The following is a 15,016-nucleotide window of genomic DNA, read 5'->3' on the forward strand; positions in this document are numbered from 1 at the left end:
AGCTCCCTGTGAAAGCATACATTTTTCTCCAGTAAATAATGTGTACTCTATTACACAAGTCATACAAAAATATGACAACAATATTAATTTATTATTTTGTAAATTGTAATAATTATTCCGAGTGGTATAAATTCAAAATATTTGTGCAATTAATATTTTATTATAATTTTTTAAATAAAATTATTTATTATAATAATAATTTTCATTTATTGCTCGTGATATTTTTATTAGGTATTTCATAAATATCAATAACTATAAAATATTAATAAATTTAAGTGTTTATAAATTTTTACAAGCACTACCGGATTAAAATAAAATAATTCAGGATGTTATATTACAGTTACATTTGTGAGTAATAATTATTTAATTTATTTAAAAAAATTTTATATTGTTAATAACATTTTTATTGGTTTTATGATAAATAACATTTATATATTTTTTTTTGGTGGGCTCTCATATACATAATTTTTATTTAAAAAAAAATGAAAGTACTCCAAAATTTTTAATCTGTTTAAACACGTGTTTCCTATTCATATCAAACATATTTATTTTGGAGTTGATTTTTTTTTAATATATATAACATTTACAATAATAAATTAATTATTAAAAAATATCATTATTCGATCGGCTATTTAATAAAACTCCGTTCCCCTTAGCACGGAGAAACTAAAATTATTAACACTAAAAAAATTAAATATAATCAGGGCTCGGTCAATTATAATATAAATATTAAAGATCTGTAAATAATAGTCTAGGCTCATCGTAACTACAATGGCCCGATATTGTTTGCAAATAATTATTTTTATCTGTGCTCTGCTAGATATAATGTAGAAATAAGGGCTTATATTTTACGAACAACACCTTGGCACGGATGACACGGTATTAATGATAAAACCATTTAATTAGCCTTAAGTTAATTATATTACAAAGTTAGAAAGGTTCTAAAATTTTTAACTATACCCTTCTTAACGCGAATGACCCCATCTTCTTGTTTAAATAAATTTCTTGCATACCCAGACAAGTATTATTCATTTTATAATATGGAGTATCGAGAAATATGAACAAAGTGTAGATAGCATCAATCCCGGTCTTTTATATACAGTTCTCAAACCACCAGTATAGTCAGAGATGCATGCATGCTCCTCTTCTTCTGTCACTTTTACTGCTTCTTTTATACAAATAAGAACTATTGTTTTATCGTTTTATCAAGACAAAACCATTACTTATGAATTTTAATTATTCGTAATTATTGAAAAAAAAATATGTTATACAATCAGTACCAGACCAGTTATCCCATTGAAATTGATAATTATTAAAAATTTTTAGAAAATGTCTCGGCCCGGATGGCCCGGAATTTTCTATCAAATACCGTATTATTATAGATATAAGGCCAAATAATGGATAAAAATTTTTTTTTTATAAATTTAACATCGCTTACCGTATACCTCGACTAAGGGAGAATTATTTATTGGGAATAAAAACTAATTTGTATCAGACCAACCGTGAAAGAAAAATTAGAGTTGGTATTATTAACGATGGAAAACTGATGAAAATCGGGAAATTAAAAATAGGCTCACATTATTTTAATAAATCTCAAGTGTATAAGTGTCAAAATAATTGAAAACCATAGAAAACCATAGAAAACCCTTTTGCAAATTTTAGATTTTTCTATTTATTTAATTATAATTATAAGCAGGAAGTACTAAAATTCAAATTTGTAATTTATTTCTATTCCAAAAAGTGTTAAAGTTTTTCTTTTATTTCGACAAAATAATTATATCGCATAAAATATGTAATGTTGTTTTAATAAATACCAAAGAGTATACTCTTATATGCTTGAAGAACTTACAATGATTTTCATTGTCACTACTGGATGCTAAGAGAATAACGCTACACTTAATTTTTATTAGCAATTAATTTTTGATTTATAATTTATAATTTTTTTCAATAAGTAACCTGCAAATGACCCTTTTGTAATCCAGATCTTTGCCTGCAATAATTTTTGTATTTTTTTTAGTTATAATTTTTGGCGGGAAGGTCTAAAATTCAAATTTTTTATTTTTTATCTTTTTAAAATTGTTTTATTTTTTTTTTGTTATTTTGACGAAATAACATTTTCTTATGAAATATGTAATGTTTTGATAAATATTAAAGAGTATACCTGGGCAAATCAGAATGACTTTCATTGTCACTCCTGGTTGCTGGCAGAATAACTCGGCATTTACTTTCTTAACAATAATTCTTTGATAAGTTCAATTGATAAGTAACCTACAAACAACTTTTGTAAAATTCAGAGCTTTGCCTGCAAGAATTTTTCTAGTTTTTTAATTTTACTTTTTGGCGGGAGAATCTGAAATTCGAATTCTTAATTTTTTAGCTTTTAAAAATTTTTATATTTTTTGTTTTATTTCAACATAATTATCATTTTTCATAAGATATTTATTGTATTGATTGTTGTCAAAGGGAATACTTGGACAAGTCAGAATGACTTTCATTGGTACTACTGGATGCTGAAAGAATTACTCTACATTTACTTTTTTAACCATAATTTTTGCTTAATTTCAATTGAAAAGTAACCTAAAAACGACCCGTTCATAACACACACACACACACACACACACACACACACACACACACACACACACACACACACACACACACACACACACACACACACACACACACACATATACATACATACAGCGACACGGACACCATCGCGGGAATAGTCAGGGAAGCTTCCTAGGATCTCAAAACGACGAAATCTGATGAAAACTCGATTTTCGAAAAACGGGGTAAAAACAATAACTTCCCGATTTTTGAAAATTTTTAATTTCCTTAGCGGAAAGTTAAAAATGAAGGGTCACAGATGACTTATAAAGTAAAACTTTATCACAAATAACCTCTGGTAGTAATATGAAAGGGTAGAAATAAAAAATACCATATGTTCTGATAGTCATAAGAAATCACGATAAAAATTGACTCTCCTCCCTGATTAAAAAAAAGTATTGAACCTATGCAACTGTATATCTATATTGTATGTATATATAGATATACAGTGTGTGAAAAGTATTGAAAAAGTATTGAATCACATACTTTTTCAATACTTTTCAATACTTTTTTTTAATCAAGGCTTAGTCCACTTTGCCGTTTATTGAAATGATTTCATTTATTTTTAATAATAACATTATCGTTTAAAAAACTTAAAATAATCCATCAAAGTATATTTCAAAAACTAAATAGTCTTTAATTGTTATACTGAAAAAAATTATTTCTTGGAAATAAGAAAATTAATGACTCAAAAAAAAAAAAAAGCCATTCTTAACACAAGTCGGTAACATCTTGAATCAATGTTATCGCCTATCTTGAACCAAGAGACAAAAATTCTTGAAAGAAATATATCTATATCTCGTTTCAAGAGTTCAAGTTTTGAAGAAAAAAAGTTTCTTAAATCAAGATTGTTTTTCTATCAGTGCATGCACATAACTAGTAATGATACCGGCACAAAAAAAAATTTTTAAAATGTTTTGCCTTACAAGTGAATGAAAAAAAGAAAAATTTTTTATAAAATAGTATTAATGCGGTTCTCCAATTAATCCGGCTAAATTTTTCCAAACTTTCTGGAAGTCTAAGCTTATTGGGACCTTTTAAGATGTTAAAAACTGCGTTTCAATCGGTAAAGTTGTTAGAAGTAACGAGATATTTCTACAAAAATATAAACACTGTGCGGAGAAGTGCGTATGTAAGACCCTGTTAGAGCTTATTCATTCTTTTATCGTTTCTCACATGCGTCTTGTTCGTCATCACTCCTCTTATCCGCTGATTTTAGAGCTTACCTACATTAATACATCCAATCCATCAAAGTCACGAGGCTTTACTCGGGAGATCGTATACAAATTAGATTTGAATGTACCAAGTTAAAATACAAATAGGTTCATACTTTTGGTCATTAGTACAGTTCACTGATTTTCTTAGTGTGTCGGTATGATTAAGTTTGGTCAATTATCCGTGTACATATCGTAATGTTGAATTTTAATTACTTTTGCAGGCCCTGATTAAGAATGCTAAGGAAAAGAAAGTCGTCACTTCGAGTAGTAGTACTTATTCAAATCCAGAATTATTCTACGTTATAAATCTCTTAAAGTATTTGGCTTTGCTTCCTGCACATTGTATCAATGTCACTTATGAAGCTGTTAAAGAAGAGACAAAAAAATATTTTGAAGATTTGTTTAATGATTTTTTGGATTATTACGAGGATCAATGGTTAAAAAAAGAAGGCCCTAAACAATTTTCAGTTTTCGACCGACTGGAAGACCGCACTACAAACATTGTAGAGTCATATCACAGTCAACTAAATGCATTGACGGGAAAACATCCAGACTCGAACAAATTCTTAGGTAAAAATCAATAGTATATTACGTACCTAGGCCAGTAAAGTAAGAAATGTCTCAGATCACATGTTATTGTAGGTCGAGGTGAAGCCGAGGTTGACAAACATGTGATCTGAGGCTTTCTCATTTACTGGCCAAGGTCAGTAGACTATTTTTCTCTTCGACAGAGCCAGAAAGTGGCAACTTTCTGGCTACTACGCTAAACCAAGTTGCCACATTCTGGTTACGTCGAACAGAAAAATAGTATACACACCTTGACCAGTAAAAAGTAAAGCTCGGCTTCGCCTCGGCCAACAATAACATGTGATCTGAGACTTTTCTTATTTTAGTGGCCTAGGTATGTAATATAATATATTTATATTTGACATTTAACATTTAACATTTATATTCCACTCTACACACAAAGGAAAAATTATATTCAGGCTGAGTATTTATTATAATTTAGACCAAAGCATCTGGCAATTGTACAAGCAAAGTAGTTTTTGCAGATTTTATTACGCGAAATCGTAGAGTTTGTACTTTACTTTCAACAAATAGTTTCCTTAAATATTGAATGAGCCCTATAAAGTGTGTACTTTAGTATTTGTCAAGTATTTTTTAATTTTTCGAACAACGCTAATCGTTTCACGATATATCATTTCGTACCACTACTTTTCCAGCAATATAATTCGTGAGAAAATATTCTTGGAAACTGAAAAATGTTAAATTAATTGAAGCTTCCGCTGATTTTGGAGCTTGCTTCTTATCTTATTTCATTTTATATTTACAAATCTGATTAGTTAATTCGAAATATTTATTATTGAATATTTATTCAGCAGAAATTACAAAACTTAATGAACCTACTACTGTTAAATTAAAATTTCAAACAATGAGCGTGTTCTAAATAACATATTTACTTGACTAATTTTGCAATTGACATTTTCGCTAGATACTATTGGAAAAAATGTGTTGGAATTGCTTGATGCAAGTCTATTAATTTAATAATCAATTTTTCATAATTCCTAGCAACTTTAATCATGTTATTACAAGAGGAGCGTATAGATTTGCAAGCTATGAGAAATGGAAATTATGAAGAACCAACAAAAAAAACAAGAACTACTGAGAATAATAAAGAAATAGAAGAATTTTGGAATGAAATCAAAGAAATCATGAGTGATGACGAAAAACCCGTTAATTTGATAGAATCTATAAAGAACCTGAAGTCTATGAAAGAATTAGAGCAAAAAGAAGAGAATCTTATTGAAACAATGATTACAAAAATGGAAGACTTACCAGAGGAAAATGATGACCTGATGAAATTTCAAAATTTCACTGTGATGACTGTGCCAGACAATCCAAAGATTGCCTTACAACAAGTAAGGGACATCAGACGTAAATTTGTTGCCTCGTTAGATATAAAATTTATACTCCGTGTCTTTAATGCACCATAAACACTTTAAAAATAATTATTTTTTTTTATGTTAATAAATACCGCTAAACCTTTGTATCACATTTCCATGTAAACAATTACCAGAATTTTTTTTTTAATAAATAATAATACAGATACTAACAAGATATCATTTTATATAAATAATTCTGTGCCATCCGTACCGAGGTTTCAGCTCTAACTTATATTCTAAATGTTCAATTTATCAATAAAAGTCCTAGTACTGACAATTTGTTATTTTTTTTAAGCTATTTCATGCCATGCGTGCCAAGGAAATGATAGTGATTAATTTGACAAAATATTTCTTACATAAGTAGTAAGGCAGATATCCATATCACTTTATTTATCGGTGAAAAATTCTATGCCATCCATGTTGAGAATTTGCTGGATAATGATACAAAAATCATCTAAACTATTATATGTAACGATATATAACTATATATGATTATGCATAATTATTTATAAATATACAACGTTAAGGTAAAGTACATCCGGAATTATATGCAATTATTTGTAACTCTGAAAAATTATACACGAATCATATATAATTATATATGATTCATATATAATTATATATAATTGTACATATTTTTTACCCGGGTATACTTAATAAATAAAATGATTTTATGGAAATAACTATGGAAGTGAGTTCGCATAGATTTGAGTTGAAATCTTACATTATTTTTTTGCCCTCCAGGCGGAAAAACTTTTTCACCATTGACCTGCTAGTAATATGGAAGAAAAAGGATTATAATTACGAGACTCAAATTGTCATAAGTAGTCGAACTAAAACTCAACTCTTCCTAGCCCACCTTGCTGTATACAAAAAATAATTTAATTTATTTTAAATATTATGAAATTGACATAATCATTTGTATAATTTTCAATAAAAATTATGAGTAATGTTTAAATTTAACCTGGAACAATAAAGTTTTTTGTTTTTAATAATTATTCCAGGCCATCCGTGTGTAGAAATTTTCCGTGCATTTTGAGAAATTTTTAGTTTTTACGTTGATATTTATTGTTTATCGGATAAGTATAACCTTATATTAGTTTTTAGTAGTAGTGCACTATTTATTGCAAGGTTTAACTTTAATATTAATAATAATTTTTATTTTGAATTATAATATTGTTTAGGATAATTATATATTATTTAAAAGAAATGAAATTACTTAACACATGATGAAGGGGACTAAGGAGAGTCGAGTCTTAGCCCGACTCCTTATAAATATCTGAGCCAGGTATTAATCATCCCTACCCCTCCATATTACTACCAGGACATTTGTGAAGAAATTTTTCTTTACAAATCATCTATGATACTTCGTTTTTATTCAAAAAATAATCAGGAACTATTAATTTTTTACTTTTTTAAAATCAATTCCGGGCCATCCGTGTCAAGAAATTTAAGGTTTATTTTAAACAATCATTAATTTTTATAATATAATAATTGATCGTTCAGCGAATATAACTTACATTCTTAATCATTTAAGTAGTAGTGTCTCACCCGTATCGAGTTTAAACTGTAACATAATTGACCACTTTTCTTTAAGTAATAATATTAATCAGGTAGATTTGATATTTGTTCAAAAAAAAAAAGAATTTGTTTAATATATGGTAAGGTGTGCCTAGGAGAGTCAAGCTTCAGCCTTACTCCTTATAACAATCTGAATCTCATATTTATTACCCCTTTCTTTCCATAGTTCTCTAAGGTCATGAAAGAAAAAGGTAAGCGATAATGTTGAATTTTATCCTGACTTCTTATGACAATCTGAACCAGATATATATTATTTCTATTCTATTATTTTACGACAAGGTCAGGAGTGAAAAAGTTTTTCTTTATAAATCTTCTATGACCCCTCATTGTTATTCAATGAATAACCTGAAACTATTAATTTTTTTTATCAATTATTAATTCCGGGTCATCCGTGCCAAGAAATTTTTTTTTAATTTTGAAAAAATTGTAAATTTTTAAAATAAAATTGACCTTATCGAATAGGTATTATATTTCCTTATTTTGTAAATATATAGCAAGGTGAGCTAAGGAGAGTCGAGTTTCATCCTGACTCCTTATGTCAGTCTCAGTCTGGTATTTATTCTCTCTATCTTTCCGTAGTACTACCAGGTCATTTGTGAAAAGATTTTTCTTCATAAATCTTTAATGACTCTCCATTTCTATTTATTAATTAACCTGTATTTATCAACTCAGATATAGTTATATCTGTTTAGATCTGATCAGATATGATTATATCTGTTCATGTCTCCAATCCCATATCTGACCAGATATAAATAGATCTGACCAGATATAATTATATCTGGTCAGATCTAAACCGTTTTCCCCGGGATAGGCTTCGCAAAGTTTCAAATTTGTTAATAAAGCGAATTTTTTACTTCTAACTTTAATAAATTCACCGCAAATAAAACAAAATGAAACAACATCATTTTTACACTGTTTTGATGCCATTTTCCAACTGAGTCATACACAAATATAGTTGTTACAGCTGTAATAAACAAGTAAACATTCACTACTGTGCCTCTTACAAATAATAATACAGTTTACTTTCGGGTTAATCAAAGTTCTTTCATCTTTTGTTTATGAAATGAATTAAATCATACTTATCGTCATCACTCTGTCGAGTTTAAACTGTAACATAATTGACCATTTTTCTTTAAGTAATGATATTAATCAGGTAGATTTAATATTTATTAAAAAAATAAAGAATTTGTTTAATATATGGTAAGGTGCGCTAGGAGAGTAAAGCTTCAGCCTTATTCTTTATAACAACCTGAGTCTCATATTCATTACCCCTTTCTTTCCATAGTTCTCTAAGGTCATGAAAGAAAAAAGTAAGCGATGATGATTTGAATTTTATCCAGACTCCTTATGACAATCTGAACCAGATATATGTTATTCCTATTCTATTATTTTACTACCAGGTCATGAGTAAAAAAGTTTTTCTTTATAAATCTTTTATGACCGCTGATTGTTATTCAATGAATAACCTGAAACTAATAATTGTTTTGTTATCAATTATTAATTCCGGGTCATCCGTGCCAAGAAATTTTTAGCAAATTTTGAAAAAATTGTAAATTTTTAAAATTAAATTGACCTTATCAAATAGGTATTATATTTCCTTATTTTGTAAATATATAGCAAGGTGAGCTAAGGAGAGTCGAGTTTCATCCTGACTCCTTATGACAGTCTCAGTCTGGTATTTATTCTCTCTATCTTTCCGTAGTACTACCAGGTCATTTGTGAAAAGATTTTTCTTCATTATTCTCCGATGACTCTCCAATTGTATTTATCAATTAAACAGTATTTATTAATTTCTTGTGTTAAATAATTATTCCGGGCGATCCGTGCGTAGAAATAATCCATGAATTTTGAATAATTAACCATTTTTTCATTAAAATTGACCTTTAATGAGAATAAGTATTATACACTTTTTCATTTTTAATAGTAACGCACCATTCATTTCAAGCTTAATCTTTAATATTAATCATAAATGTTATTTCAAATTATAATTTTGATTCAGTTAATTATATATTATTTAAAATTGAAAGATTTATTTTATTATATGATAAGGTGGACTAAGGAGAGTATGTATGTATGTATGTATTTATTTAATATGCCAAGGCAATTAGCCGAATGGCAAAGGTTTGTACATAGTTTTATAAATTTTCACTTAGAATTTTAATACAAAGTAATAAACTTAGAGTCAGGCTTCAGCGTGATTCCTTATGACAATCTGAGTCGGTTGTTAGTCATCTCTTTCTTTCCATAGTTCTATCAGGTCGTTTGTAAAAAAGTTTTTCTTTACAAATCATCTATGACCATTTCTATTGATTTAGTAACCAGGAACCATATATTTTTTAGTTTTTAATAATTAATACCGGGCCATCCGTGGGATCCGTGCCAAGAAATTTTTTGTAAATTTTGAAAAAATATTAATATTTACAATGAAATAGACCATTTATCGGATAGATATTACATTTCCTTATACTAAGTAGTAATACACCACCTGTTTGAAAGTTAAATTCTAATATTAATAATATCTTTTATTAAAAATTATTATATTGTTTAGGTTAATTTTCTATTAATTAGAATAAATAAAATTATTTTAATACTAGCTGTTACCTGCCCGCTCTGCTAGGCGTTTATAAAATTGTATTTATACATTTAAATTTGAAATTTAATTGGAGTATTGTATTGACTTATAGAGATTTCAAATTTCATCGAATTGGCATTTACCTTTTCATCCATGTGATCATTCGAGCTAATATTTATTGTAACTTTCAATGTGCAATTCGCAGAATAACGTGTTCTGACTGTATACCAATTTTTATTAAGATTGGTCAAGCCGTTCTTGAGTTATAAGAAGACATACAGACAGACAGACAGACAGACAGACAAAAAAAAAAAAAAAGTCGGATGTGAATCACCGCATCATAAAACGATTATTTATCACAAAATTAGATGAAAAAATTGAATGTACAGACAGAGTCAATAGATTTATATAGTAGTATAGATATGGCAAGGTGGGCTGGGGATTCATCCTGACTTCTTAAGGGCCATTTCTTAATTACGTAAGCAATTTATGGTGACTTTTCACACCCCACCCCCTACACGCCCATGTAAGTATACGTAAGATTTCTCGAACCCCCCCTTATCTTTCTTACGCATTATTCTAAATAATAAAATTACAATAGTACACGGAAAAATGTACTAGAATTTTTTCTATAGGACCAAATATGGAGAACAATAAGAAAATATAAAATTCAAATAAGTAATTTTTTTTGAATAAGCAATCAAAATCATTTGAATAAAATAAAAATTTGAGTGTATACATTTTCAAATTGATGAAATTATTTGGACTCCAAAAAAGAATAAGATTTTGAACATAAAATTTTGATTCACGAAATATTACGTAAGATTGAATTGGATCCCTTTCCCCAACCCCCCACATAAGAACATGTAGAGATTTTCTTAACCCCCACCCCCTCAATACCCTTATGTAATTAATGAATGGCCCCTTATGGCAATCTGAGTCTAGTATTTATTGTCCCTTTCTTTTCATAGTACTACCAGGTCATGACTGAAAAAGTTTTTCTTCAAAAATCTTCAATGACCCTTAATTTCTATTTCCTAATAATCGTGGAACTATTAAATTTTTAGTTATCAATAATTGATTCTGGGCTATCCGTGCCAAGAAATTTTTTGTTCATTTCGAAAACTTATTAATATTCACCATAAAATTGACCTTTCATCGGATAGGTATTACATTTTCTTATTTTAAGTACTAGTGCACCACCTGTTTTAGGGTTAAATTTTAATATAAATTATTATATTAATTAAGTTAATTTTCTGTTGATAAGAATAAATAAAATTATTTAAAAATATAGCGAGGTGGGCTAAGGAAAGTCGAGTTTCATCCTGACTCTTTATGGCAATTTGAGCCAGGTATATATTCTTCCTATCTTTCCGTAGTACTACCAGGTCATTCGTGAAAATATTTTTCTTCATAAATCTTTAATGACTCTCCATTTCTATTTATTAATTAACGTGGAATTATTAATTTCTTAGTTTCTAATGATTATTCCGGGCAATCCGTGCGTAGAAATAATCCGTAAATTTGGAATAATTTATCATTTTTTCATTAAAATTGACCTTTAATGAGATAAGTATTACACTTTTGGATTTTTAATAGTAATGCAACCATTCATTTAAAAGTTAAACTTAAATATTAATGATAATTATTATTTCAAATTATAAGTGTATTTCAGTTAATTGTATATTATTTAAAATTAAAAGAATAATTTTATTATATGATCAGGTGGGCAAAGGAGAGTTAGACTTCAGCGTCATTCCTTATAACAATCTAAGTAAGTTATTGGTCATCCCTTTCTTTCCATAATGCTACCAGGTCATTTGTAAAAAAGTTTTTCTTTACAAATCATCTATAACCAATTTTATTCATTAAGTAACGAGGAACCATAAATTTTATAGTTTTTTATAATTAATACCGGGCCATCCGTGCCAAGAAATTTTTGTATTTTAAAAAAAAATATTAATAATAATTTTGGTTGATTTTATAATAATAATAAATAGCTTTATTTGCACGACTTTCGTCTCTTACAAAGTTTTTACATATTTTGCCTCTGTATGTTAATTGTATAAATTATTTCTCTTTTCATTTGATCTTTCTATTTTTCTTTTCTTTTCTTTTTTCCTTTTGTTTGCACGTCGTTGTTCTGGTGACCCTCCTGCCCCAAACTCCGCAATCCCGTTTTTTCCCTCAGGATCTCTTCAATTTTTCTGAAGACCGTGCATGCTCTCCCGTCTATTCTTCCCTTTAGTACTTCTATTAATCTTTCTTCAACCTCTTCATTTTCTAAATCTTTCCATTCATTTAAAAAACTCTTTCCTTCTTCTCCAACTTTTTCATATATTTCTTCACATTTCATTATATGTATCAGGGTTTCTTCTTCCCCCTCACATACTCTGCATCTCCAATCCTTATATCCTTTTTTTCCCCCTCTTCCTATGTTCCCACATCGTACTCTCGCCCATGTTTCCTTATCTTCTCCACTTATTTCATCTTTTCTCCAGTAGTAATTTTTATCCTTATCTATTTTTATTTTCTTATATAATTTGCAGTATGATGATTTCTCTATCGCCTCCTCGTCTTCTTTTTTTGCTTCTTCTTTTATTCTCATTATCCCTTCGTCCAGCTTTGTTTCTATTTCTTCTATTTCCTGCTCTTTATATATCATCCTAACTACTTCCTCACAGCCCATTTTTTCTAGTATTTTTTCCACTTCTTTACCCCATTTTGTTGCTCTTCTGTTTAGTATACCTCTCATTTCTTCTTTCATAATAATCCACGGCCATCTTTCTCTGTCCATTTTATCACGTCCTTTATATATCGTACTGCTCTCACTTTTAGTGTTATTTCTATATCCTCTACTCCCATTTCTTCCCTCCATATGTACACTGGTGTGTCCCTACTCACTCTAAAGCCATCTTGCACAGCCTTCTATGCACTCTCCTAATCTCTTCCGATTTTTCCCACCCCCACACTTCTACTCCATACATAGCTACAGATTTCGCCACCGTGTTCATCAGATACATCCTGTCCCTTATACTGTTCCTTTTGCTTCTCTTTATTATACCCCATACCGCGTTCGTTGCTTTTTGTGCTTTCCTCGCCATCTCTTTTCTTTGCTTTGCTGCACTATTTTTGGTTGATTTTATATTATTTAAAATAAATAAAATTATTTTAATATATGGCAAAGGGGGCTAACAAGAGTCAAGTCTTAGCCCGCTTGCTTATAAATATCAGAGCCAGGTATTTATAATCCCTACCCCTCCATATTACTACCAGGTCATTTGTGAAGAAATTTTTCTTTACAAATCATCTAGGATCCTTCCTTTTTATTCAATAAATAACCAGGAACTATTAATTTTTTACTGTTTAAAAATCAATTCCGGGCCATCCGTGCCAAGAAATTAAAAGTATATTTTAAACAATCATTAATTAATATAATATAATTGATCTTTTAACGAATATAACTTACTTTTTTAATCATTTTATTAGTAGTGTCTCACCCGTATCGAGTATAAACTGTAACATAATTGACCATTTTTCTTTTAAGTAATGATATTAATCAGGTAGATTTAATATTTATTAAAAAAATAAAGAATTTGTTTAATATATGGTAAGGTGTGCCTAGAAAAGTCAAGCTGCAGCCTTATTCCTTACAACAATGTGAGTCTCATATTTATTACCCTTTTCCTTCCATAGTTCTGTAAGGTCATAAAAGAAAAAGGTAAACGATGATGAGTTGAATTTTATACTGAGTCCTTATGACAATCTGAACCAGATATATATTATTCCTATTCTATTATTTTACTACCAGGTCATAAGTAAAAAAGTTTTTCTTTATAAATCTTTCATGACCCCTCATTGTTATTCAATGAATAACCTGAAACTATTAATTTTTTTGTTATCAATTATTAATTCCGGGTCATCCGTGCCAAGAGGTTTTTTGCAAATTTTGAAAAAATTGTTAATTTTTTAAATAAAATTGACCTTATATCGAATAGGTATTACATTTTCTTATTTTGTAAATATATAGCAAGGTGAGCTAAGGAGAGTCGAGTTTCATCCTGACTCCTTATGACAATCTCAGTCTGGTATTTATTCTCTCTATCTTTCCGTAGTACTACCAGGTCATTCGTGGAAAGATTTTTTTCTTCATTATTCTCCGATGACTCTCCAATTCTATTTATTAATTAACCAGTATTTATTAATTTCTTTGTTTTAAATAATTATTCCGGGCGATCCGTGCGTAGAAATAATCCATGAATTTTGAATAATTAACTATTTTTGTTAAAATTGACCTTTAATGAGATAAGTATTATACACTTTTCATTTTTTAATAGTAACGCACCATTCATTTCAAAGTTAATTTTAAATTAGAATATTCTCTGCCTTTCAGGTCATTATGACTAGTAGATCTTTAATTCAAGTTAATAGATGGACCTTCCATCTTCCCTATATATCGAGAGTTTCCTCTCTTCCACTAAGTTCGATGGAAATCCATCGAACTTGAATACTAGTAAAGCTGGAAGCTTGTAGTATCTGTTCGAGTTGTGAAGATGTTAATTCAATGAAAGATAATGAAATCTTTCATTTAACTAAAATGAAAGATATTAATCATAATTATTATTTCAAATTATAATTTTGATTCAGTTAATAATATATTATTTAAAACTGAAAGATTTATTTTATTATATGATAAGGTGGACTAAGGAGGAGTCAGGCTTCAGCGTGATTCGTTTTGACAATCTGAGTCAGTTATTAGCCATCCCTTTCTTTCCATAATTCTACCAGGTCATTAGTAAAAGTTTATTTTACAAATCATCTATGACCATTTCTATTCATTAAGTAGCAAGGAACCATAAATTTTTTTAGTTATCAATAATTAACTCTGGGCTATCCGTGCGAGAAGAAATTTGTTTTGTGTAATTTTCGAATAATTATTAATATTTACAATAAAATAGACTTTTTATCGAATAGATATGACACTTTCTTATTTTTAATATAGAGTGCACCTTCTGGTTTTTCAAAGGTTACACGTAAATATTATTAATAATAATTTATATATTAAGAATACTTATAATATTGTTTGAGTTCAT

General features: G+C 28.7%; 2 protein-coding genes across 2 annotated transcripts in view; one reads left to right on the top strand and one right to left on the bottom strand.

Annotated features, from left to right (window-relative positions):
• Nucleotides 1-15,016, bottom strand: part of LOC123258918 (suppressor of Mek1-like) — a 106,854-nt gene that overhangs the window by 28,876 nt on the left and 62,962 nt on the right. The window lies entirely within an intron of this gene.
• Nucleotides 206-6,058, top strand: LOC123259688. The gene is made up of 4 exons (XM_044720322.1): nt 206-231; nt 341-348; nt 4,049-4,397; nt 5,397-6,058. Exon 4 carries the CDS (start codon nt 5,408-5,410, stop codon nt 5,819-5,821), a length of 414 nt encoding a protein of 137 aa, XP_044576257.1. The 5' UTR covers nt 206-231; nt 341-348; nt 4,049-4,397; nt 5,397-5,407; the 3' UTR covers nt 5,822-6,058.

Source organism: Cotesia glomerata, linkage group LG2 (assembly GCF_020080835.1).
Source record: "Cotesia glomerata isolate CgM1 linkage group LG2, MPM_Cglom_v2.3, whole genome shotgun sequence".
Taxonomy (NCBI): Eukaryota; Metazoa; Arthropoda; class Insecta; order Hymenoptera; family Braconidae; genus Cotesia; species Cotesia glomerata.